This window comes from Stomoxys calcitrans, chromosome 3, assembly GCF_963082655.1.
Source record: "Stomoxys calcitrans chromosome 3, idStoCalc2.1, whole genome shotgun sequence".
Taxonomy (NCBI): domain Eukaryota; kingdom Metazoa; phylum Arthropoda; class Insecta; order Diptera; family Muscidae; genus Stomoxys; species Stomoxys calcitrans.
The window spans coordinates 184053093-184081047 of NC_081554.1; the positions used below are offsets into that span (position 1 = coordinate 184053093).

General features: G+C 40.3%; 1 protein-coding gene across 1 annotated transcript; it reads left to right on the forward strand.

Annotated features, from left to right (window-relative positions):
• The first annotated feature begins 82 nt into the window (after positions 1–82).
• LOC106084406 (glutamate receptor ionotropic, kainate 2) lies at positions 83–27676 on the forward strand. The gene is made up of 14 exons (XM_059365117.1): positions 83–451; positions 509–655; positions 5940–6002; positions 9144–9347; positions 9420–9631; positions 15196–15384; positions 15456–15608; positions 15926–16167; positions 16238–16427; positions 21370–21728; positions 22146–22344; positions 22489–22717; positions 26538–26806; positions 26865–27676. Exons 1-14 carry the CDS (start codon positions 376–378, stop codon positions 27543–27545), a joined length of 3213 nt encoding a protein of 1070 aa, XP_059221100.1. The 5' UTR covers positions 83–375; the 3' UTR covers positions 27546–27676.
• The last annotated feature ends 279 nt before the right edge of the window (positions 27677–27955 follow it).

Below are 27955 nucleotides of genomic sequence, written 5' to 3' on the forward strand. Positions count from 1 at the left end.
TCGATTGTGTTTGTTTTGATTTCTTTTTCCTTTTGGTGTTGTTGATTTGCCTTATGCTTTGATACTTATGGTCGTTCGAATGCAATCGCCGCAAGTGCATTTTTGCCAATTAATTTTGATCAAGACAAAAACATGATTGCAGCACAAAAATCATTTAAATTTAGGCCTTAGCCGAGGCAACATATCCCAAATTCTATATACAACGCTGCGATTGTCTGCATGTGGTGCAAAGAAGAAGAAAATTTTTTCAATAGTTTTACATCATCGGTGAAATTTTTTGAAAAAGATGAAGAAAATCTATAATTTAAAGGGAAATACAAGAAAAAATCCATTAAAAATTGAATAAAATCTTATAAAAAGCAAGCTGTCTAGAAAATGATTTCGTTATTTCGTGTTCCCTTATGTTTTTTATTATTTATATCGGTCAAGGCCAAACCAAATTTTAATGTTGGTAAGCATGTTAGAACTTTGAAAGTATTTCCTTGTAACTCTTTTTCCTCCCCGTAAGGCATAATTTTGGAGTCCCCCAAGGATGAATTGGAAATTGCCTTTCGCTCTGCCATTGATAGGTCGAATATCAATGAGCGTAGCTTTGAATTGGAACCTGTGGTGGTCTATGCCAGTGCCGAAGATAGTTTTACAATGGAAAAAGCCGGTAAGTTCAAGGAAATTGTGTTGCTGTGATATGGTCAAAATAAGTTAAAGTTCGATTGAAAAGATCCAGGGACATATAATATAATAAATTAAGAGAAAATTTTAGCCCTCTAGAGGCCCAAGAAGTAAAATGGTAGCTATATCAGGTTATGAACCGATTTAGACCATACATGGCATAGTTATTGGAAGTCAATGCTTCGTGCATAACTTGCGCCCTCTAGCGGTTCAACAAGTCAAGATCCCAAATCGGTTTATATGGGTGCTATAGCAGGTAATGGACCGATTCAGACCATATATGGCATGTTTATCTAAGGTCTTAGAATAAGTCGTTGTGCAAAATTTCAGTCAAAACGGACAAGAACTGTGCCCTCTAGGGGCTAAAGAAATACAATCGGGATAACGGTTTATATGGGAACTATATCTGGTTTTATACCAATTTCGACCATATTTGGCACGTATGTTTAAAGTCATAATAGAAGTCGTCGTACAAAACTTCAGTCAAATCGGATAATAATTGCGCCCTCTAGAGGTGTAATCGGGAGGTCGGTTTATTTGGGAGCTATATCAGGTTATGAAACGTTTTAGACCATACTTGGCATAGTTGTTGAAAGCCAAGACAAGACATTTCATGCAGAATTTCAGCTAAATCGGATACTATTTTCGCCCTCTAGCGGTCAAATCAGACAAGAACTGTGCCCTCTAGGGGCTCAAGAAATACATGGAAGCTAAATTAAGTTGTATACCAATTCCGACCATATTTGGCACGTATGTTTAAAGTCATAATAGAAGTCATCGTACAAAACTTCAGTCAAATCGGATAAAAATTGCGCCCTCTAGAGGCTCAAGAACTATAATCGAGAGATCGGTTTATATGGGAGCTATATCAGGTTTTGAACCGCAGTTGTTGGAAGTCAAAACCAAACACCTTATGCAAAATTTCAGCTATATCGGATATAATTTGCGGCCTCTAGCGGCTCAGGAAGTCAAGATCTGAGATCGGTTTATATGGGAGCTGTAACAGGTAAAGAACCATTTCAAACCATATTTGTTACTTATGTTAAAGGTCATAGGAAAAGTCGTTGTGCAAAATTTCAGTCAAATCAGGCAAAAACTGCGCCCTCTAGGGGCTCAAAAAGTACAATCGCTATATCTGTTTATATGGAAGCTGAATAAAATTTTCTACCGATTGAGAACATATTTGGCAAGAATATTTAAGGTCATAGTAGAAGTTGTTCTACAAAATTCCAGTCAAATCGGATAAAAAAATGCGCCCTCTAGAGGCTTAAGATCTATAATCGAGAGATCGGTTCATATGGGAGCTATATCAGGTTATGAACCGATTTAGACCATACTTGGTATAGTGATTGAAAGCTAAATCGGATACAATTTGCGCCCTCTAGCGGCTCAAGAAGTCAAGATCTGAGATCAGTTTATCTGGGAGCTATAACCGGTTATGAACAGACTCAAACCATATTTGTTACTTATGTTGAAGGTCTTAGGAAAAGTCGTTGTGCAAAATTTCAGTCAAATCACACAGGAACTCTCTCCCTCTAGGGGCTCAAGAAGTACAATCGCTATATCGGTTTATATGGAAGCTATAACTGCCAGTTATATCAGGTCCTGAACCGATGTGGACCATACTTGGTTTGGTTGTTGAGGATCATAGTAGAAGTCATTGTGCAAAATTTCAGCTAAATCTGATAAGAATTGAGCCCTATAGGGTCTCAAGAAGTAAATTTAGGAGATCGGTTTATATGGGACCTAAAGGATAACAACAACGCCTTCTCAGAGGCTCAAGAAGTATAATCGGAATATAGGTTTATATGGGCGTTATACCAGGTTATGCACCGATTAAGACCATATACGCCCTCTAGAGGCTCAAGCAGTATAATCGGAAAATAGGTTCATAAGGGCGCTTTATCAGTTTATGCAGCGATTAAGACCATATTTGGCATAGCTGTTGCAAGTTAAAACATAACACTTCATGCAAAATTTCAGACAAATCGGTTAATATTAGAGCCCCCCAACGGCTCAAGAAGTGCAATCGTTATATCGGTTTATATGGGAGCTATATCAGGTCTTGAACCGATGTGGACCATACTTGGTTCGATTGTTGAGGATCATAATAGAAGTCATTGTGTAAAATTTCAGCTAAATCTGATAAGAATTGAGCCCTATAGGGTTTCAAGAAGTAAATTTAGGAGATCGGTTTATATGGGAGCTAAAGGATAACAACAACGCCCTCTAGAGGCACAAGAAGTATAAACGTAAGATGGGTTTATATGGGCGCTATATCAGGCTATGCCCCGATTAAGACCATATTTGGCATAGTTATTGGAAGTCAAAACAAAACACTTCGTGCAAAATTTCAGCTATATCGGATACTATTTACGCCCTCTAGCGGCTCAAGAAGTAAAGATCTGAGATCGGTTTATATGGGAGCTATATCAGGTCATGGATCAATTTAGACCATATTTTGCACGTATGTTTAAAGTAATAGTAGAAGTCATTGTACAAAATTTCAGCCAAATCGTATAATACTTGAGCCCTCTAGCGGCTCAAATAGTCAAGATGTGAGATCGGATAATGTGGGAGCTATATCAGGTTATGGGCTGATTGAGACCATATATGGCACGTATGTTTAAGGTCATAATAGACGTCGTTGGGCAAAATTTCAGCCAAACCGGTTAAGAGTTGCACCCTCTAGCGGCTCAAAAACTCAAGATGTGAGATTGGTTTATATGGGAGCTATATCAGTTTATGGATCGATTTAGACCATATATGGCACGTATGTTTATGGTCATAATAGACGTCGTTGGGCCAAATTCCAGCCAAACCAGATAAGAGTTGCACTCTCTAGCGGCTCCAGAAGTTAAGATCCAGGATTGGTTTACATGGCGGCTATATCAAAACATGGACCGATATAGCCCATTTACAATTCCAAACGACCTACACTGATAGTAACGAACAAAATTTCAAGCATCTAGCTTTATTCCTTCAAAAGGAAGCGTGCTTTCGATAGACGGACATAGCTAAATAGGCTATGAATGTCAAGACGATCAAGAATACATTTTTTTCGGTCTCAAATCAATATTTCGATGTGTTACAAATGGAATGAAGGAATTAGTATACCCCCATCCTATGGTGAAGGCTATGAAATGAAAAAGCGCTGTCCGTCCGTCTGTCGAAAGCACGCTGACTTTCGAAGGAATAAAGCCAGCCCCTCGAAATTTGCAAGTCTCCAAATCAGTCCATGTTTAGATATAACTCCCATGTAAGTCGATCTCCCGATTTGACAACTTTAAAGTGCAAAAATTCTCAGCCAGCGTAAATATTCCGCAGGGAGTTTTATTATGGCTGCCAATATTTGTGGCAAGTTACAGCCGCCTACCCCCGGGTCCCGTTGATCTAGTGCCACCTTCACGCTGCGAGTAAGCCAGGTCTTGGTGATTAGCTTAGCAAGCGTTCTGCCATTATCCCTCAAACATAGAAGTCACTGAGCCTTTCCTGGTGAACGCCTACTTCTGCTTTCCGATGACCTAGTGCAGCGTTCATGGCAGCGTTCTGCTAATGCACTTCACAGAAACCACTGAGCAATTGACCGCACTTTCCTGACAGCAGTAAGTCCCACCTTCACGTTATTAAGTGAGACACGTCTTGGTGATTAGCTTAGCCTGCATTCAGCCCTTGTCCCGCAGACACAGGAGCCAGTTAGCCAGCCACAGCCCTTAGGTTCCAAGCACGTCCCGGATACTCTAGCACAAGTTTGGAACTAAGAACTGCTATCGTAAATAAAGATCAATTGAAAACAAGTCCCATTGCCGTTTTCATTTTTTTGCCACCGCCAAAAAAAAATGTCTGTGCCCAACAACCACAGATACACTTGTCGTTACACTCTACACAGTTTTAACTGCCTAGGTTAGGTTAGGTATAAGTGGCAGTCTGCCATGAGACTCACGTAGACGTTTTCGTCCATTGTGATACCTTAAGATCTAGTTCCTACCATTGAACCATCCAGATCCATTTAAAAAGCTCAAGAACTTGTTCACATCCGCTAAATGAGAACCTAAATTGGAACTCCTTCTGACTGCTAGAGCGGGACACACACACTGAAGGTGTTCTATAGCCTCTTCTTTTTCGATGTCCTCACAGCTTCTGCAAAATTCGTTGCTGGCAACCTTCCACAGCTTTCAGTTCCCCTGGAATGTGTAAGGTAGTTCCTAGTTTCGCAAGCTCGTCCGTTTTAGAATTCCCTGGATTATCTATGTGGCCCAGCACCCACAACAGGTGTATTTTGAACTGTTCAGCCATCTCGTTAAGAGATCTGCAACAGTCGAGGACGGTTTTTGAATTAAAAAAAAACATGGCAGGGGGCGGATTAATATCTGCACCCTCTTTTCAACCTAACCTAACCTAGCACTTAGCCAAGCCAAGGATCTCGGCTTGATATACACGACAGTGATCGGGAATCTTTTTGATATGATCAGTCCAAGTTTTTTAGAGTACACACCACAACACACCTGGTCTTCTAGTTTGGCCCCATAATCCGTACGAAAGTCTATGTAACATCTATTATTGTAGATCCAATTGGTTCTATCTGGAAGAGCGTTACATTACTTTTTATCAAAAACCGGCTTAGGCAGTGGTTGCAGCCATTTGTCTAGCCACAATGTCCTTTGGCATTAGGTGTAGCATTTAATTTAGTGCATCAGATGGTCTCATCCTCAGTGCGGCTGTGATGCACAAACAAGCCATCCTTTGGATCCGGCTAAGTATTGAACAGTAGATGGATTTTTGAAGCGCCGTACACCAGACTACAACACCATATAGAATTAAAGGTCTGACAATTGCAGTATATACCCAATACATGACACGTAGTGTCATGTCTTTTTCCAATGGCTCTCTTGCAGGTGCATAGGGCAAGAATTGCCTTTCTTGCCCTTTCCAAAATGTTTGATTTGGTATTTTCTTGAAATCCACAAAATTGAATCCAGGATTGCCTCTTTGCTCCAGCTGTGTACTCTTTAAGCCTACTCTTGTAAGACCGCCAGACTTCGCTTTGGTTACTTACTCTGAAAGCTTTCCGCGAATCTTTCGAACCTTTGATAGCTGGGACGACCACAACGGGGTTTCTTTATGAGCATGACTTATGGGCTTGACTTCAAAATCTCTTTACTAATTAAGGTGATCCTTGTGAGCTTTATTTTACAGCAAAACAAAAATCATTCATAAATTTCTTTTTTTTTGATATTTTGTCATCTAACCCAATATCTTCATTATTTCAGCTTGTAATCTGATATCTCAAAATGTTATAGCCATATTTGGACCCATGCAAGGAAGCGGCTCTGGTAAGTAACAGCAGAAAGAAATATCAAACATATTTGGCAATAAGTGAAACGGCATAATGTTAAACCTGGCCACCAAATTTTATACCCACCACCGAAGGACGGGGGTATATTGTCATTCCATTTGCCACATATCGAAAAAAACGATTTCCGACTTTATAAAGTGGGGGCAACTAAAGGCTATAAAGGGGGAGCCCGCAAGCTAAAGACTTAGTTCCCAGAGGCTCTCGCCAAGATAAAACAGATTTCGATATATTGGAGTTAATTGGATTTTGAGCTCGTATGTTATATACTAAAGTTGGGTCAGCGCTAGAGGCTCTGTGGTATATCTCCTTGGCTAAAAATTCTGGTCGTGTAGGCAGAACTTAAGAGATTGTGTCGTCGTTTGGGCGTAGGGTGAATACACTCTCTTCTCGCCAAAAAGATTGCGTAGTCGAGCAAACGTGGCGCGGATACTCGTCTCACTCTTCTCACTAAAGCGATCGCGTCGTCGGACAGGCGTAGAGTGAATACTTTTCTCTTCTCGCTAAAGTGAGCACTTCGTCGTGCAGGCGTAGAGTGGATACTCTCTTCGCTAAAACGATCACGTCGTCGTGCAGGCTAAGGGTGGATACTCGTCTCACTATTCTCGCTAAAGCGATAGCGTCGTCGGGCAGGCGTAGAGTGAATACTCTTCTCTCGCTAAAGCGATCGCGTCGTCGTGCCGACGTAAAGTAAAAACTCGTCTCACACTTCTTGCTCGTCAGAAACGAGCAAAAGTAAAGACCCTCCGTGTTTTCTCTTTTATAAATGTTTACAAACAAGTAAAAAGGCGTTAAGTTCGGCCGGGCCGAACTTTGGATACCACAAGCTCAGGTATATATGTAAACCACCTTTCGTCAAAATGCGGTGAATAATGCATACCTTATGCGCCATAACAGATATATCGAAATATGTTCCGATTTAGACCAAATACTAATAAGTCAAGTAATTTTTCAATTGTGTATAACATAATATAGGTCTTTTAAGTAGCTATATCTAAAAATAAACCGATCTGAACCATATACGACGCAACCATATCGAAAAGCCTAACAAAACTCCATGTCCCAAATTTCGGCGAAATCGGACAATAAATGCACCTTTTATGACCCCATAACCTTAAATAGAGGGATCTCTATATATGGCAGCTATATCCAAATCTGGACCGATCTAAGCCAAATTGCAGAAGTATGTCGAGGGGCTTAACTTAACCCAAATTTCGGAGAAAACGGACAATAAATGGCCTTTTATGAGCCCAAAACCTTAAATCGAGAGATCGTTCTATATGGCAGCTATATCCAAATCTGAACCGATCTGGTCCAAATTGAAGAAGGTTGTCGAAGGGCCTAACACAACTCACTGTCCCAAATTTCAGCGAAATCGAATAATAAATATGGCCTTTGTGGGCCTTAGACCCTAACTCGGCGGATCTGTCTGTCCATCTTCGAACTTAACCTGCTTATGAACTAAAAAAGAATCTGCGCAAAGTTTCAGCTCAATATCTCTATTTTTAAAGACTGTAGAGTGATTTCAACAGACAGACGGACGGACATGGCCAGATCGTCTTAGATTTTTACGACGATCAAGAATATATATACTTTATAGGGTCGGAAATGGATATTTCGATGTGTGGCAAACGGAATGACAAAATGAATAAACCCCCATCCTTCGGTGGTGGGTATAAAAAATCCCGCCAAACCTTACCCCAGCAATAATGGAAAACATGTCGTTACAACCCTCGTAAAATTCTAAGACTACCTAGCCATGTCCGTCTGTCATTCCATATGTTGAAACCACGCTATAGTCTTTAAAAAGATATTGAGCTGAAACTTTGCTCAGACGGGCTACATCGGACTATATCCTGATATAGCCCCTATACAGACCGATCTTCCGATTTAAGGTCTTGGGCCCATAGAAGGCGCATTTATTACCAGTTTTCACAGAAACCTGACATTGTGAGTTGTCCAGTATCGAACCTGGTCTAGATCGGACAATATCTTGAAGGGGTTCTAAATGGGGGTACCATTTAGACCGATCTCTCATTTATGATCTATGGCCCATAGTAGCCGCTTTTATTACCCAATTGTTGGGAACCCAAAGTTCGGCCCGTTAATGCCTTTTTACTTGCTTTTTCTCCACGCTATAGTCTTAAAAAGATAATGAGCTGAAACTTTGCTCAGACGGGCTACATGTGTCTATATCTTAATATAGGCCCATAGAGGGCGCATTTATTACCAGTTTTCACAGAAACCTGACGTTGTGAGTTGTCCAGTATCGAACCTGGTCTAGATCGGACAATATCTTGAATGGGGTCTAAATGGGGGTACCATTTAGACCGATCTCTCATTTATGATCTATGGCCCATAGTAGCCGCTTTTATTACCCAATTGTTGGGAACCCAAAGTTCGGCCCGTTAATGCCTTTTTACTTGCTTTTTCTCCACGCTATAGTCTTAAAAAGATAATGAGCTGAAACTTTGCTCAGACGGGCTACATCGGACTATATCTTGATATAGCCCCCATACAGACCGATCTTCCGATTTAAGATCTTCGGCCCATAGAAAAGGGCATTTATTAAACGTTTTCGCAGAAACTTGACATAGTGAGTTGTCCAGTATAGAACCTAGTCCAGATCGGACAATATCTTGAAGGGGTCTAAATGGGGGTACCATTTAGACCGATCTCCCATTTATGATCTATGGCCCATAGTAGCCGCTTTTATTACCCAATTATGCTGATTTGACAATTTGAGCTGTGTTAGGCCCTTCGTCATTCGTGCGGAGTATGGAGCAGATCGGAACTTATTGAGACATAGCTGCCATATATACAGATCCCCCGATTTTAGGGGGAACTGTATATATATTGAGACATAGCTGCCATATATACAGATCCCCCGATTTTAGGTCTTTCACTCATAAAATGTGTTTGACCCAGATCGGAAGGTTTCATTTTCACCGGATTTTGTCGAAACGTTGGTGAGTTGATGGGAACCCAAAGTTCGGCCCGTTAATGCCTTTTTACTTTGATTATTTCCCACAATAGTGACCAGGATCTATAATAATGGATCTTAATAAACTATGTCCCTAATTCTGAGTTTAACTGTCTAATTCTACCATTCATTCCTTAGACATAGTGGCCTCAATATGTCACACCCTGGATATACCACATATCACCTTTGATTGGTCACCCAGCGAAGCCCTAGATGAAAAACCCCAACGAAGCATGTCCTTAAATTTACATCCATATAATGTGCTTTTCTCACGTGGTCTGGCGGAGACGGTACAAAGTTTTGGTTGGCGTTCCTTTACACTCGTTTATGAAGGTGAAAAAGGTAAAGTACCCAAAAAGCCGTATTTTTTTGTGAAACCTGATTATTTCAATCTTATGTTTCCTATCGTTGCAGAATTACAACAACTTCAGGACATTTTACAAATCGGTGAGCCCACCAGTAATCCTACCACAGTTATGCAATTACCCGAAGATCCAGATTATCGTCCTTTTTTAAAAGGCATCAAGACCTCAAGCGATAACTGTATGATTTTACACTGTTCACTGGACAAGGTGATGAGTGTTTTGAGGCAAGCCAATGAATTGAATATGTTGGGAGAATATCAGGTAAGATGGTACTTGAAAATGCAGGAATTAAAAATAAAAATAATGACCAAATGGGATTGGGAAATAATATGCCAATTAATAATGGGGTTTCAAGTTTAAAATTTAGCGGGGATAAATATTACCTTAGGGTGCTGATGTGGGGGTGGAATCGAGGTTTCATTTCAAGGCATAGTCAAAACAAGTAAAAAGGCGTTAAGTTCGGCCGGGCCGAACTTTGGATGCCCACCACCTCGGGAATATACGTAAACCACCTTTCATCAAAATCCGGTCAAAATTGTATACCTGAATTTCGGCGACATCGGATAATAAATGCACCTTTTATGGGCCCAAAACCTTAAAAAGAGAGATCGGTCTATATGACAGCTATATCCAAATCTTAACCGATCTGCGCCATATTGCAGGATTATGTCGAGGGGCTTAATGTAACTCACTGTTCCAAATTCCGGCGACATCGGACAATAAATGAGCATTTTATGGGCCCAAAACCTGAAATCGAGAGATCGGTCTATATGGCAGCTATATCCAAAATTGGTTCGATCTGCACCAAATTGATGAGGGATATCAAAGGGCCTAACACAATTTACTGTCCCAAATTTCAGCAAAATCGGATAATAAACGTGGCTTTCATGGGCCTAAGACCCTAAATCTGAGGATCGGTCTATATGGCAGCTATATCCAACTCTGAACCGATCTGAGCCAAATTGACGAAGAACACAACTCTAACTAATACAACTCCCTGTCCCAAATTTCAGCAAAATCGGATAATAAATGTGGCTTTTATGGGCCTAAGACCCTAAATCGGAGGATCGGTCTATATGTCAGCTATATCCAAATCTGAACGGATCTGGGCCAAATTGACGAAGGGTGTCGAAGGGCCTAACACAACTCACTGTCCCAAATATCAGCAAAATCGGATAATAAATGTGGCTTTTATGGGCCTAAGACCCTAAATCGGAGGATCGGTCTATATGGCAGCTATATCCAAATCTGGACCGATCTGAACCAAATTGACGAAGGATATTGAGGGGCGTAACACAACTCACTGTCCCGAATTTCATCAAAATCGGATAATAAATGTGGGCCTAAGACCCTAAATCGGAGGATCGGTCTATATGGCAGCTATACCCAATCTGAACCGATCAGAGCCAAATTGACGAAGGGTGTCGAAGGGCCTAACACAACTCACTGTCCCAAAATTCAGCAAAATCGGAGAGTAAATGTGGATTTTATGGGCCTAAGACACTAAATCGGAGGATCTGTCTATATGGCAGCTATATCCAAATCTGGACCGATCTGAACCAAATTGACGAAGGATATTGAGGGGCCTAACACAACTTACTGTCCCGAATTTCATCAAAATCGGATAATAAATGTGCCTTTTATGGGCCTAAGACCCTAAATCGGAGGATCGGTCTATATGGCAGCTATATCCAAATCTGAACCGATCTGAACCAAATTTACGAAGGTTGTCGAGGGGCCTAACTCAACTCACGGTTCCAAATTTCAGCAAAATCGGATAATAAATGTGGCTTTTATGGGCCTAAGACCCTAAATCGGCGGATCGGTCAATATGGGGGCTATATGAAGATATAGTCCGATATTGCCCATCTTCGAACTTAACGTGCTTATGGACGAAAAAAGAACCTGTGCAAAATTTCAGCTCAATATCTCTATTTTTACAGACTGTAGCGTGATTTCAACAGACAGACGGACGGACATGTCTAGATCGTGTTAGATTTTTACGCTGATCAAGAATATATATACTTTATAGGGTCGGAAATGGATATTTCGATGTGTTGCAAACGGAATGACAAAATGAATATACCCCCATCCTTCGGTGGTGGGTATAAAAAGACATATAAAGTAGGTGGGTTCACTGCAGCCTCTTCAGATCATATGTAGCATCGATTGCTGCAGGGTTAATGGTTGAATATAGGGCACGGCACAGTTTATTAGGAGTCAGCAATTCTGGAAAAAGGGGAGAGGAAAGCATTACAAACAAAAGAGCATTAAAATCAGGTTCCAGTATGGAAAGCAGAGCTGAGCCTATTAAAAGTGTCCTGGGGTTAAAAGGCCAGGTAATTGGGATTGTCACTCATTGAACTCAGTGGCCTAGAGTTTAGGCAAGCTTCCATCCTGGCTAATATAGTTGTGAACTCCTCGAGGGTAAATCTCTGGGCATGAGACACTTTCTTAGATGAGTCTTTAAACTCTTTGCACCTGCCTCCCATATGTCGATCAACGATATAAATTGGGCTTGGTCCTTACCAAGGACATTGGAACAAAAGAGGTTCCATTATCGAAAAATATCCTAGAGGGACACCCTCTGCGGGAGAAAAATTGGGTAAACGCTGTCAGAAAGCAGTCGGTTGATTTAACTTCAAAGGGCCCTGCGAAATCGACTCCAGTGCATATAAAAAGGCGAGACAGTGTGGTCCTCTCAGCGGGAAGTGCGGCCATAATTTGGTCGTAAGTTTTCGCCCGCAACAAATACATGCACGCAATTATGGATCACGGTCTTAACGTGATTGTTTAACCGAGGGATCCAAAAATCTGGTCTCATTAATCTAAACTTTAAAAAGTTTTCTCCATGGACCTTGAATGAACTCCAGGTACAATTTTGGGAATCGTGCGAAACAGGGTGGCATTTTGTGGAATATTTCGTCATAGGTAAGAGTAGGAGAACGAGCGAATCTTCCATTCATTCACATATATCCTTTAGAATCTATGAATAGGTAAAAATTCAAAAAGGGCTCATTCGAGAGATTTGCGAATCGTTCTCTAAGACAACATATATCGTAAAATGGCTAAGTTGGCATAAAATCACAAGACGTCTTTTCACAAAGTTAATTTCACCTTTCTCTAAGCTCTATGATGAGAACGTCTGCGTAGCTTTAAGGTGGTGTATCCGATGAAAGAATCGAAATACATATGCAAACACTCTTAAGGCTCTGGATAAATCAAAAACAAGTAAAAGCGTGCTAAGTTCGGCCGGGCCGAATCTTATATACCCTCCACCATGGATCGCATTTGTCGAGTTCTTTTTCCGGCATCTCTTCTTAGGTAAAAAAGAGGATAAAAGAAAAGATTTGCTCTGCTATTAGAGCGATATCAAGATATGGTCCGGTTTGGACCGCATTTAAATTATATGTTGGAGAATTCGAATAAGAATTGCGCCCTTTGTGGGCTCAAGAAGTAAAATAGAGAGATCGATTTATATGGGAGCTGTATCGGGCTATAGACCGTTTCAGACCATAACAAACACGTATGTTAATGGTCATAAGAGAATCCGTCGTACAAAATTTCAGGCAAATCGTATGATAATTGCGACCTCTAGAGGCTCAAGAAGTCAAGATCCCAGATCGGTTTATATGGCAGCTATATCAGATTATGAACCGACTTGTACTTTATTTGACATAGTTGTTGAAAGTAACAATAAAAAACGTCTTGCGAAATTTCACCCAAATCGGATAGGAATTGCGCCCTCTATAAGCTCAAGAAGTCAAGTCCCCAGATCTGTTTATATGACCGCTATATCAGGTTATAAACCGATTTGAACCATATTTGGCACAGTTGTTGGATATCATGGCGAAATACTTCGTGCTAAAACTCATTCAAATCGGATAAGAATTTTGCCCTCTAGAGGCTTAAGAAGTCAAGACCCAAGATCGGTTTATATGGCAGCTATATCAGGTTATGGACCGATTTGAACCATACTTGGCACAGTTGTTGGATATCATAACAAAACACGTCGTGCAAAATTTCATTCCAATCGCATAAGAACTGCGCCTTCTAGAGGCTCAAGAAGTCAAGACCCAAGATCGGTTTATATGGCAGCTATATCAGGTTATGAACCGATTTGAACCATACTTGGCACAGTTGTTGGATATCATAACAAAACACGTCATGCAAAATTTTATTCTGATTGGATAAGAATTGCGCACGCTAGAGGCTCAAGAAGTCAAGACCCAAGATCGGTTTATATGGCAGCTATATCAGGTTATGAACCGATTTGAACCATACTTGGCACAGTTGTTGGATATTATAACAAAACACGTCGTGCAAAATTTCATTCCAATCGGATAAGAATTGCGCACTCTAGAGGCTCAAGGAGTCAAGACCCAAGATCGGTTTATATGGCAGCTATGTCAAAACATGGACCGATATAGCCCATTTACAATACCAACCGACCTACACTAATAAGAAGTATTTGTGCAAAATTTCAAGCGGCTAGCTTTACTCCTTCGGAAGTTAGCGTGCTTTCGACAGACAGACGGACGGACGGACGGACGGACGGACAGACGGACGGACATGGCTAGATCGACATAAAATTTCACGACGATCAAGAATATATATACTTTATGGGGTCTCAGACGAATATTTCGAGTAGTTACAAACAGAATGACGAAATTAGTATACCCCCCATCTTATGGTGGAGGGTATAAAAAATGTGTCAAAGTGTCCGCAGTAGGAGCAATTTGATTAAGATTTACAGGAACTTTCTTCGCCTCGAGATTTGTCATAACTTTAAACGTAGATTCCTCGTCGCGCAATATCAGCCGGGTTGCCATGCGATGTTGCCTACATGATTAGCGACAAAAGTAGGCTAGTGGCACGAGGGCTTCTGGAGCCACAACACAAGTATTGTAAATCGGTCCAATAGAATTCCTCAGTTTTTGGAAGACTCAATTCTGAGCGAAGAGTCTCACCCATTTCAGCAAGTAGAGATGCACCGCATAGCAGGGCATGGATTCAACCTAGATTGGGATCAAGGATTCAACGAATGGCGTGACCATCAGAAAAAGAATTTTCATCGGTGGTTATCCCCTCCTAATGCTGGCAACATTTGTGAGGCACTATGCCATTTCGGAAAACAAGTAGAAAGGCGTTAAGTTCGACCGGGCCGAACTTTGGATACCTACCACCTCGGGTATATATGTAAACCACCTTTCATCAAAATCTGGTGAAAAATGCATACCATATGCTTATTGAAGAAGAAGGTTGAAGGGCCTAAAACAACACATTATCCCAAATTTCGGCGACCTTAAATCGAGAGATCGGTCTATATGGCAGCTATATCCAAATCTGGACCGATCTGTGCCATATTGCAGAAGTATGTCGAGGGGCTTAACTTAACTCACTATCCCAAATTTCGGCGACATCGGACAATAAATGCGCCTTTTATGAGCCCCAAACCCTAAATCGGCGGATCGGCCTATATGGCAGCTATATCCAAATCTGGAGCGATCTGGGCCAAATTGAAGAAGGATGTCGAAGGGCCTAACACAACTCAATGTCCCAAATTTCAGCTAAATCGGATAATAAATGTGGCTTTTATCGGCCTAAGACCCAAAATCGGCGGTTCGGTCTATATGGGAACTATAACAAGATATAGTCTGATATAGCCCATCTTCAAACTTAACCTTCAGCGTTGGGTATAAAAAGTTTTATTTTTTCTTTAATTTTCCCCTCTCTCGAGCGAAGTTAAACACAAAAATTATGCCCCTAAAACTATCTTATTCTTTGAGATCTTCTTCATATTAACTTTTTTTTTTTAAATACAGAGCATTTTTATACCCACTTTGGATACGCACACCCTGGACTTGCAAGAAATGTACACAGTTGGTTCCAACATCACTACCATTCGATTAATGGATCCCACCGATTTTCAGTTGAAAAATTTAGTACGTGACTGGGAAGAGATAGAGAAGCGTGCTGGCAATTTTTATCGAGTCGATCCAACACAAATAAAGGTAACAAAATTTAACAAAAAAACAAAACCAAACCTCCTGACCCGATTAACACTTTTGTCTATATCTTCAAGACCCATATGGTCTTAGTCAGCGATGCTGTATGGCTGTTTGTCAAAGGTCTGGCTGAGTTAGAGATAGTTGAAGAGCTGAATGCTCCAGAGATAACATGTCGCAGAAATCGTCCTTGGCCTCAGGGGCGTAAAATATTGGAATTCATAAAAGCGGTAAGGGGATTGAAGAGATGAAAGAAAGAACTTAAAAAAAATTTCTTACAAATTTTATTTTAAAAAAATCGCGAAATTTAATTTTCATGACTTTTTCCAAAAATTTAATTTTTCTAAAAATTTTTAGAAAATTAAAATTTTTAGAAAGTTCTATGGAACTTTCTGGATAACTCTTTGAAATTTTAAGCTGGTTATTGTTCAACTTACAACTAAAAATATGCTGCTTAAAATCCCAAAAAAATTAAATTTTTCAAAGAAAATCTTTTTAAATTTTCACTTTTCACTTTTTTTTAATTTTCCAACCATTTTCCCTGCAGCGTTCTGACGAAGCCTTTACGGGTCGCATTGACTTCAATCAGTATGGTGAAAGAAACTTTTTCACTTTACGCTGTCTGGAAATAACACCAACAGGTTTACTGGATTTATCCAGTTGGGATCCGGTGAATGGATTTACCCCCCTAGGGGCAGATGATGACAGTGATAAGCGTGTAGGAGCCAAATTACAAAATAAGACGTTTATAATCACATCACGTTTGGGAGCACCATTTCTAATGATGAGGTTTTGTGACTTTTAATCTCAAAAATTTGAGCATAACAATAACTCTCTCTCTCTCTCTTCCATTCCATAGGCAACCCGAAAATAATGAAATATTGGAAGGCAATGCACGCTATGAAGGCTATTCTATGGACCTAATCGATGCCATTGCCAGACTTTTAAATTTCAAATATGAATTTCGTTTGGCTCCCGATGGTCGTTATGGCAGTTTCAATAAGAAAACCCAAACATGGGATGGTCTTGTCAAACAGCTACTTGATGGAGTAAGTAACAGAAAACAAGATAATAGGCGAAACTGCACCTATAACCCCAAATTTGAATATTAGATTCATATTTTACTCCCAAAGACCTTCATTGATCCATCCACATTTCCGTGCTATGCAAATTTACTCATGAACATTCCACTAAAGAACTGGGGCAAACTTCTCACATATGACTGAGTGCGGTCCGATTAAAATTTTAAGCTCAATGGTAAGGGCCTCCTTTTTATAGCCAAGTCCGAATGGCGTGCCGCAACGCAACACCTCTTTGGGGAGAAGTTTTAGCATGGCATAGTCACTCACAAATGGCCCCACCATTGGGAGGGAATAACCACCGCTGAAAATTTTTTCTCATGTTCTCGCCCGGAATTGAACCCAAGCGTCCAGCGTCGTAGGCGGACATGCTAAACTCTGCACTACAGTGGCCTCCGTTTGGAGGAAATGTGCATCTACCGAAATATTGATAACAGAGTTGTGAAGACCTCCAAGGCACTTGGAAACAATATGAGAATCGAACTCTATTTCCAAATACCTTTCATTTGATACCCATATTGTCCCAATCAGTTAACCTGTTCGTTAGGATGGCTTTTGGGGTGGGGCGCTCCCCCAGGTTATTTGAACCCAGTTTTTTCTCAATATCCGTTTTTTTTTGGCATACCATAAGATTACAAATGAAATTTTGCTTAAATCCACCGTCTTGGAGGTCAGGCATTTATGAAATTTTAGCTAAGGGGGAGCGTCCGCCTCATTTGAGAACCAGATTATCTGGATCGGTCTAAATATTCAATAAGGAAAGGAAAGAATCGAGCTCTATTTTCAAATACCTTTCATTTGATACCCATATTGTCCCAATCAGTTAACCTGTTCGTTAGGATGGCTTTTGGGATGGGGCGCTCCCCCAGGTTATTTGAACCCAGTTTTTTCTCAATATCCGTTTTTTTTTGGCATACCATAAGATTACAAATGAAATTTTGCTTAAATCCACCGTCTTGAAGGTCAGGCATTTTTGATTGTTTAGCTAAGGGGGAGCGTCCGCCTCATTTGAGACCCAGATTATCTGGATCGGTCTAAATATTCAATAAGGAAAGGAAAGAATCGAGCTCTATTTCCAAATACCTTTCATTTGATACCCATATTGTCCCAATCGGTTAACCTGTTCGTTAGGATGGCTTTTGGGGTGGGGCGCTCCCCCAGGTTATTTGAACCCAGTATTTTTTCAATATCGGTTTTTTTGGCATACCATAAGATTACAAATGAAATTTTGCTTAAATCCACCGTCTGGAAGGTCAGGCATTTTTGAAATTTTAGCTAAGGGGGATCGTCCGCCTCATTTGAGACCAAGATTGACTGGATTGGTCTAAATATCGTATAAGGAAAGTTTTTTTTTTGGCATTGATGGCCCCCAGGCACTTACGCCCAAATTTTTACATCAGATTCGTAGTCTACATCCAAAAACTTTTGATTTTATACCCATATTGGTCCAATTGGTAAAAATGTCTGTTTGGGTGGGTCTAGGTTAGTGCGTTCCCCCAGATTTGCATGACCCCAATTTTCTAACAAATTTGAGTTTGTGGCCTACTACAATATTGCAAAAAATTTTCGCTTAAATCGTTGCACACATATCAGATACCTGGCGTTTGGAAAATTAGGTAAAGGGGAAAGCCCGTCCCATTTTTGGTCACATTTTGACCGAAACGGTCTAGGGTTCATTTGTAATTTTGTATGGAGTTGGTGGCCACCGGGAATTTATTTTCAAATTTTTATATCAAATTCGTACTCTACTTCCAAATACCTTTGATTTGATACCCATATTATCCCAATAGGTTAACATGTCTGTTTGGGTGGGTCTAGGGGTGGGCGTTCCCCCAAGTTTGCATAACCCCATTTTTTTTTTGTACAAATTAGAGTTTGTGGCTTGCCATAATATTGCAAACAAATTTCGCTTAAATCGTTGCACGCATATCCGATATATGGCGTTTTGGAAATGAAGTTAAGGGGAAGCCCGCCCCATTTTGACCCGAACGGCCTAATTTTCATTTGTAATTTTATGTGGGGTTGTTGGCCGCTAAGCATTTATTTAAAAAATTGTGTATCAAATTCGTGCTCTACTTCCATATACCTCTCATTTGATACCCATATTGTCCCAATCGGTAAGCATGCCCGCTTGAGTGGGTTAAAGGATGGGGCGTTCCCCCAAATAGCTTTTGAGCTATTTTTATACCCTCCACCATTGGATGGGGGTATACTAATTTCGTCATTCTGTTTGTAACTACTCGAAATATTCGTCTGAGACCCCATAAAGTGTATATATTCTTGATAGTCGTGACATTTTATGTCGATCTAGCCATGTCCGTCCGTCTGTCCATCCATCTGTCCGTCCGTCCGTCTGTCTGCCGAAAGCACGCTAACTTCCGAAGGAGTAAAGCTAGCCGCTTGAAATTTTGCACATATACTTCTTATTAGTGTAGGTCGGTTGGTATTGTAAATGGGCCATATCGGTCCATGTTTTGATATAGCTGTCATATAAACCGATCTTGGGTCTTGACTTCTTGAGCCTCTGGAGGGCGCAATTCTTATCCGATTTGAATGAATTTTGGTAAGACGTGTTTTGTTATGATATCCAACAACTGTGCCAAGTATGGTTCAAATCGGTCTATAACCTGATATAGCTGACATATAAACCGATCTTGGGTCTTGACTTCTTGAGCTTCTAGAGTGCGCAATTCTTATCCGATTGAAATGAAATTTTGCACGATGTGCCACGTATGGTTCAAATCGGTCCATAACCTGATATAGCTGTCATATAAACAGATCGGGGGATTTGACTTCTTGAGCATTTAGAGGGCCCAATTCCTATCCGATTTGGCTGAAATTTTGCATGACGTTTTTTATTCTTGCTTTCAACAACTGTGTCAAATAACGTTCAAATCGGTCCATAACCTGATATAGCTGTCATATAAACCGATCTGGGATCTTGACTTCTTGATCCCTAGAGGTCGCAATTATTATCCGATATGCCTGAAATTTTGTACGACGGATCCTCTCATGACCATCAACAAACGTGTTTATTATGGTCTGAATCGGTCTATTGCCCGATAAAGCTCCCATATAAATCGTTCTCTCTATTTTACTTCTTGAGCCCCCAATGGGCGCAATTCTTATTCGAACTGCCTGAAATTTTACACAGGTCTCCAACATATAATTTAATTGTGGTCCGAACCGGACTATATCTTGATATCGCTGTAATAGCAGAGCAAATCTTTTCTTATATCCTTTTTTGCCTAAGAAGAGATGCCGGGAAAAGAACTCGACAAATGCGATCCATGGTGGAGGGTATATGAGATTCGGCCCTGCCGAACTTAGCACGCTTTTACTTGTTGGATCTTATATTATCCCGATCTGCCACAAGTCCATTTAAGGGAATAGTTTTTAGTGCGACAATTCCCAAAACATTTGCAACCACAGTTTTATATGCGATTCGTATATTAAAGGGTGATTTTTTTGAGGTTAGGATTTTCATGCATTAGTATTTGACAGATCACGTGGGATTTCAGACATGGTGTCAAAGAGAAAGATGCTCAGTATGCTTTGACATTTCATCATGAATAGACTTACTAACGAGCAACGCTTGCAAATCATTGAATTTTATTACCAAAATCAGTGTTCGGTTCGAAATGTGTTCATTCACCGTAACGTTGCGTCCAACAGCATCTTTGAAAAAATACGGTCCAATGATTCCACCAGCGTACAAACCACTCCAAACAGTGCATTTTTCGGGATGCATGGGCAGTTCTTGAACGGCTTCTGGTTGCTCTTCACTCCAAATGCGGCAATTTTGCTTATTTACGTAGCCATTCAACCAGAAATGAGCCTCATCGCTGAACGGTGAATGAACACATTTCGAACCGAACACTGATTTTGGTAATAAAATTCAAATATTTGCAAGCGTTGCTCATTAGTTAGTCTATTCATGATGAAATGTCAAAGCATACTGAGCATCTTTCTCTTTGACACCATGTCTGAAATCCCACGTGATCTGTCAAATACTAATGCATGAAAATCCTAACCTCAAAAAAATCACCCTTTAGTACCAAATACCTTTCATTTGCTACCCATATTGTCCCCATCGGCTAGCATCCTCTTTGATTTGGGATATTGAGTGGGGCGTTCCATCAGATAGCTAAACCCCATTCTGATTTTGGGCTACTTGAAATATGTCACATAAATCGGTGGTTGTACCTATATCCAAAATCTGGTGTGTTTTTTATATTAAGGTAAGGGGAAGGGTTCGTCCAATTAAGTCCTTTTTTGTGCCAATCGGCCTACATGGCGATTTTGGAGGAGGTGGTTTGGGGCGGCCCCCAGACACTTGAGACCAAAATTTTATATCAGATTCGCATTCTACTTCGAAGTATCTTCTATTTGATATCAAAATTGTTCCTATCGGTAAGCATACCCGCTTGCGGGCGCTTTTAAGATGGGGCGTTTCCCCAGATAGCTTGACTCCAAAAATGTTTTTAACAAATACAATTTCGCTTCAACCTTTAGGCACAACTCTGATATCTGAGGTTTTAGTAAATTAAAGTAAGATGAGGATCCATAGCACCGGACGTAGTTTAGTATTCGAAATCCCCTAAATTCTTTCCAGATCCATATTTTATTTATTTGCACATGTGTAGCACATTCGCCAATGATGATCAAGACCTCATAAATCCTGATCAGGTCTACTCTTATATGTGTTTGCACATTCGTGGCCTAATATCAAATGATTTTCATTTAAGACCCATATTAAAATACTTTTTCACCAGATAGGACCTCAGTTGTGTGCTCCTATAGCCAATTTGAGGAGGTATGCAAAAATTTCGGTCTATACCCTATAGTGTGCAGTTTCCTTCCCCCACGATATCTATTTTTTTAACCTTTTCCTTTATTTTTTATTTTCCAGAATGCTGATTTAGGCATTTGTGATCTAACCATGACTTCATCTCGTCGTAAAGCAGTGGATTTCACACCACCCTTCATGACTTTGGGCATAAGCATTTTGTTTATGAAACCTGAAGTTCAACCGCCCAATCTCTTTTCATTTCTTTTGCCATTTTCCAAAGATGTCTGGGTCTATATGGCCACTGGATATTTGGGAGTATCATTGTTACTTTTCGTGTTGGCTCGCATGGCCCCAGAGGATTGGGAGAATCCCCATCCCTGCAAAGAACCCGAGGAATATGAAAATCTGTGGACCATAACCAATACGACATGGTTGACCATGGGCTCTATAATGGGTCAAGGATGTGATATATTGCCAAAGTAAGTATAAGAGGTTGCGTTGGCTAAGGCATATTGTCAGGAGCTCCAGCTAAGAAGACTTTTGAAGGCAACCATAATGGAATATGCAAAAGGGGAAGACCAAAACTTAGATGACAATGCCAAGTGGAGAACGACATCTCGAAACAGGGTGTACGAGATTGGAGAAGGAGCGCAGAGCGTTAGGCTAGTGGAACAGAAGTTCTATAATGGCCACCTAAGTAAGTAAGAGATCAAACTTTAATCGGAGAGAAATTGTTGCTGTGAGAGAAGTCTTCCCGTTGTTGTCAAATGGTATTTTAGAGGGAAAATTTATTTAGATCCAGTTTGCAGTTTTTTGATAACTTTTTCCCCTACAAAGTTCTCCATTTCTTGTTCAAAATAACCTCCAATATTATCTTCTATCTCTATCTTACTCAGAGCATCCTCCACACGCTTGGTTACTGGTATTTGGTGGTTCTTTGCCTTGATGATGTTAAACTCCTATACCGCCAATTTGGCAGCTTTCTTAACCATGTCTCGCATGGGTTCGTCCATCAAAAGTGCTGAGGATTTGGCAGCTCAGAATAAGATCAAATATGGTGCGGTAACCGGTGGCAGTACTATGAATTTTTTCAGAGTAAGTAAAAGGGGATGTAAGGGTAATCCAAGAACAAGGAAGCGGGTATTCCAAACTGGTAATATGACTCAGCAGCATACTCTCCTCTTGGAAATCCCTTTCGAGAACTTTTTTTAATGGGAAAACATTTTCACCTTTTTCCAGGAATCAAATTTCACCACATATCAACGCATGTGGGCTGCCATGGAATCCGATATGTCTGTCTTCACCAAAAGCAATGATGAAGGAGTTGAGCGTGTACTCAAGGGCAAGCGTTTGTACGCCTATCTAATGGAGTCTACATCGTTGGAGTATATAGTGGAAAGAAATTGTGAATTAACTCAAATCGGTGGATGGTTGGATTACAAGACCTATGGCATAGCAATGCCATTCAGTAAGTTATGAAGCGAAGAATGTTTTTAATACCCCAAAAGTAGACAATAATATCTTGAAATCGCTCCATATTCCAGTTATAATCAAATGAAGTCCGATCTAGACTTTGCTCGCTACGGATATAAACCGGTCAGGCACAACTTGCAAATTTTGCAAATATTTTTGAAGGCCTTCCCCAAGGGTACGATTATTTAAACTACCCTTTCCGAAGGTAAAGGAAAGGTTACTTTCCTTTCCTAAGGGAAAGGGTATTAAAAGTACCCTTCCTTAAAGGAAAGGGAATAAAATTACCCTTCTTCAAAGTAAAGGATATAACAGTACACTTTCCCAAGGGTAAGGGTAGTTTTAGTACCCTTTCCCAAGAAAAAGGGTAGTTTTAGTATTCTTTCCTAAGATAAATGGTAGTTTTAGTATCACTTCCCAAGAAAAAGGGTAACTTTAGTACCCTTTTCCAAGAGACACGGTAGTTTTAGTACTTTTTCCAAAGAAAAAGGGTAGTTGTAGTACCCTTTCCGAATGGAAAGGGTGGATTTAGTTTAAGAACCCTTTCCCAAGGGAAAGGGAGTTTTAAGGTAGGTAGTTTTAATACCATTTCTCAAGGGAAAGGGTAGACCAAGTGCCTTTTCCCAAGGTAAGGATGGATTTATTACCATTTCCCAATGGGAAAGGTAGGTCTAGTACCCTTTCCCAATGGAAAGGGTTGGTCTAGTACTCTTTCCCAAGGGAATGGTTCAATTTACTACCCCTTCCGAAGGGAAAGGGTGAATTTATTATCATTCCCCAAGGCAGAGGGTTGTTTTAGTACCTTTTCGCAAGGGAAAGGATAGTTTTAGTACACTTTCCCAAGAGAAAGAGTCGATTTAGTACACTTTCCCAAGAGAAAGGGTAGCTTTATTACCCTCTCCCAAGAGAAAGGGTAGTTTTAGTACCCTTCCCAAGAGAAAGTATAGGTTTAGTACCCTTTCCCAAGAGACAAGGTAGTTTTAGTACTTTTTCCCAAGAAAAAGGGTGGTTTAGTACCCTTTCCCAAGTGAAAGAATGATTTTAGTACACTGTTCCAAGAGAAAAATTAGTCTTAGTACGCTTTCCTAAAGGAAAGGGAAGTTTTATCACCCTTTCCCAAGAGAAAGGGTAGTTTTAGTACCCTTTCCCAAGAGACAAGGTAGTTTTTGTACTTTTCAAAAGAAAAAGGGTAGTTTTAGTACCTTTCCCAAGAGAAAGGGTAGCTTTAGCTCCCTTTCGCAAGAGACAAGGTAGATTTAGTATTTTTTTCCACGAAAAAGGGTAGTTGTAATACCCTTTCCCAAAGGAATGGGAGTTTTAGGGTAGAAAAGGGGTGGTTTAATACCCTTTCCCAAGTGAAAGAATGGTTTTAATACACTGTCCCAAGAGAAAAACTAGTTTTAGTACGCTTACCTAAGGGAAAGGGAAGTTTTATTACCCTTTCCCAAGAAAAAAGGTAGCTTTAGTACCCTTTCCCAAGTGAAAGAATGATTTTAGTACACTATTCCAAGAGAAAAATTAGTTTTAGTACGCTTTCCTAAAGGAAAGGGAAGTTTTATCACCCTTTCCCAAGAGAAAGGGTAGTTTTAGTACCCTTTCCCAAGAGACAAGGTAGTTTTAGTACTTTTCCCAAGAAAAATGGTAGTTTTAGTACCTTTCCCAAGAGAAAGGGTAGCTTTAGCTCCCTTTCCCAAGAGACAAGGTAGATTTAGTACTTTTTTCCAAGAAAAAGGGTAGTTGTAATACCCTTTCCCAAAGGAAAGGGAGTTTTAGGGTAGAAAAGGGGTGGTTTAATACCCTTTCCCAAGTGAAAGAATGGTTTTAATACACTGTCCCAAGAGAAAAACTAGTTTTAGTACGCTTACCTAAGGGAAAGGGAAGTTTTATTACCCTTTCCCAAGAAAAAAGGTAGCTTTAGTAACCTTTCCCAAGTGAAAGAATGATTTTAGTACACTGTTCTAAGAGAAAAATTAGTTTAAGTACGCTTTCCTAAAGGAAATGGAAGTTTTATCACCCTTTCCCAAGAGAAAGGGTAGTTTTAGCTCCCTTTCCCAAGAGACAAGGTAGTTTTAGTACACTTTCCCAAGAAAAAGGGTAGTTTTAGTACCTTTCCCAAGAGAAAGGGTAGCTTTAGCTCCCTTTCCCAAGAGACAAGGTAGATTTAGTATTTTTTTCCAAGAAAAAGGGTAGTTGTAATACCCTTTCCCAAAGGAAAGGGAGTTTTAGGGTAGAAAAGGGGTGGTTTAATACCCTTTCCCAAGTGAAAGAATGGTTTTAGTACACTGTCCCAAGAGAAAAATTAGTTTTAGTACGCTTACCTAAGGGAAAGGGAAGTTGTATTACCCTTTCCCAAGAAAAAAGGTAGCTTTAGTACCCTTTCCCAAGAGACAAGGTAGTTTTAGTACTTTTACCAAGAAAAAGGGTAGTTTTAATATCTTTCCCAAGAGAAAGGGTAGCTTTAGCTCCCTTTCCTAAGAGAAAGGGTAGCTTTAGCTCCCTTTCCTAAGAGAAAGGGTAGCTTTAGCTCCCTTTCCTAAGAGAAAGGGTAGCTTTAGCTCCCTTTCCTAAGAGACAAGGTAGATTTAGTACTTTTTTCCAAGAAACAGGTTAGTTGTAATACCCTTTTCCAAAGGAAAGGGGGTTTTAGCGTAGATACTAATATTTTCTCAAGGGAAAGGCTAGTCCAAGTGCCTTTTTCAAGGGAAAGGGTGGATTTATTGCCCTTTCCCAAGGGAAAGGGTAGGTCTAGTACCCTTTCCCATGGAAAAGGGTCAATTTATTACCCCTTCCGACGGGAAAGGGTGGATTTATTATCATTTCCCAAGGGAGAGGGTTGTTTTAGTACGCTTTCCCAAGGGAAAGCATACTTTTAGTACCCTTTTTTCCAAGAGAAAGGGTAGTTTTAGTACACTTTCCCAAGAAAAAAATTAGTTTTAGTACGCTTTCCCAAGAGAAAGGGTAGCTTTATTACCCTCTCCCAAGAGAAAGGGTAGTTTTAGAACCCTTCCCAAAAGAAAGGATAGGTTTAGTACCCTTTCCCAAGAGACAAGGTAGTTTTAGTACTTTTTCTCAAGAAAAATGGTAGTTTTAGTACTCTTTCACAAGTGAAAGGATGATTTTAGTACACTGTCCCGAGAGAAAGGGTAGTTGTAGTGAGCTTTCCCAAGGGAAAATCTCAAGGGAAAGGGTAGTTTTAGTACCCTTCCCCAAAGGAAAGGGTAATAAAAGTACCTTTCCCCATGGGAAAGGGTAATAAAAGTACCATTCCCCAAAGCAGTTTAAGTCCCCTTTCCCATGGGAAAGAATAGTTTAAGAGTAGGTAGTTTTAGCACATTTTCCCCAGGGAATGGATAGTTTTAGTACCCTTTCCCAAGAGAAGGGGTAGTTTAAGGGTATGTAGTTTTAGTACCCCCCTTCAAAGGAAAGGGTTTTAAAACTATCCTTCCCAAAGGGAAAGGGTGGTTTAAATAATCTTCCCCAAAGGAAGGGTTATTAAAAGTACCTTTCCCCAAGGGAAAGGGTAATAAAAGTACCATTTCCTAATGCAAAAGTTTTTAAGGGTATTAAAAGTACCCCTCCCTAAGGAAAGCCTATTAAAATTTCCCTTCCCTAAAGGAAAGGTTATTAAAAGTAACCTTCCTCAAGGGGAAGTGTATAAAAATCACATTTCCCCATGGAATAGGGTATAAAAATTACCCTTCTGTAAGCGAAAGGGTAATTTTACCCTTTCCCAAGGGAAATGGTATTAAAAGTGCCCTTCACCAACAAAAAGGGTATTAAAACTATCCTTCCCCAATAATACCTTCTCTTTCTTTCAGATTCCCCCTATCGTAAGCAGATCAGCGGTGCCGTACTGAAACTAGGCGAAGCTGGTACCTTAACCGAGCTAAAGCGAAAATGGTGGATGGAAATGCATGGTGGCGGTAAATGTGCCAAGGGTGAGGCGGCCTCTAGTGATACTGCCGAGCTGGATATAGAAAGTGTGGGTGGTGTTTTCTTGGTTTTGGGAATGGGTTTAGTATGTGCCTATTCCATAGGGCTAGTGGAGTTTTTGTGGAATGTCAAGTCAGTGGCGGTAGATGAAAAGGTTTGTCAGCAAATGCAGCCATGTAAACTCTATCATACGAAGTTTTTTTTTATTGCAGCTCTCTCTAAAGGAAGCTCTCAAAGTGGAAACTCTGTTTGCCCTGAAATTTTGGATAGCCACCAAGCCAGTGCATGCCAGTTCAGCCGATTCTGACACTTCCAAGTCATCTTCATCCTCCTCCTCATCTTCGTCATCGTCATCTTCATCTTCTAAATCGGGAGGACTTTCTATCTCACAAAGCATGAAATCCATAAAAAGCTCCATACCCGAGACAGTGCGTTCCTCGGTACATGAAAAATTGAAGAAAATTGGTTCAATATTTTCCATGAAATCCATAAAATCGGATAAAATTGATAAGGAACTAGAAGAGGCACAAAATCAACAAATTATACACATATCTCCACCACCTCCTACGCCTAGACCTTTAAAGACTATGCATACTTTGGAGGTACCCAAAGTCGATAAGGCAGTGCAAATCAAAATGAAAAAGGAAAAAGTCAAGCAACCGGAAGAACCAGAATCAGAAGAGCCAAGAGAAGAAGAGGAGCCACATCAACATCAGCATCACCGACACCATCATCATCACCATCATAACCATCCAGCTGTGGAACAAGACGATGAGCCTGGCGATCCTGAGAGCCAAGAGGAACCAAAGGAAAATAAAACTCATCATCATCGCCATCGCAAGGATCGTAAGCGTGATAGCAAAATAAGCTCGAAAAGTCATTTGAATGTTTAAACGACAAAAGCAGCAGAAGTTACAATAATTCAATTGGTTTTCGTCCAATCACAGAAGTTTCTCAAGAACCTCGTATTCTAACCCAAAGATAGATCAATTAAACATTTTACAATAAAAATAACTTGATTTTATTTCAACTCGTAAACAAATCAACAGATTGCAGTATTCGGATTTCTAGAGACTTCAGTTAAATATCGATAACCACTTCCAAACCAAAAGAGTATTAAAAGTACCCTTCCCAAACAAAAGGGTATTAAAAGAACCCTTCCCAAACACAGGCGTATTTAAAGTATCCGTCCCCAAGGGAAAGGTATTAAAAGTACCCTTCCTCAAAGGAAAGGGAATTTAAACTACCTTTCCCAAGGAAAAAAGTATTAAAACTACCCTTTCCCAAGGAAAAAGGTATTAAA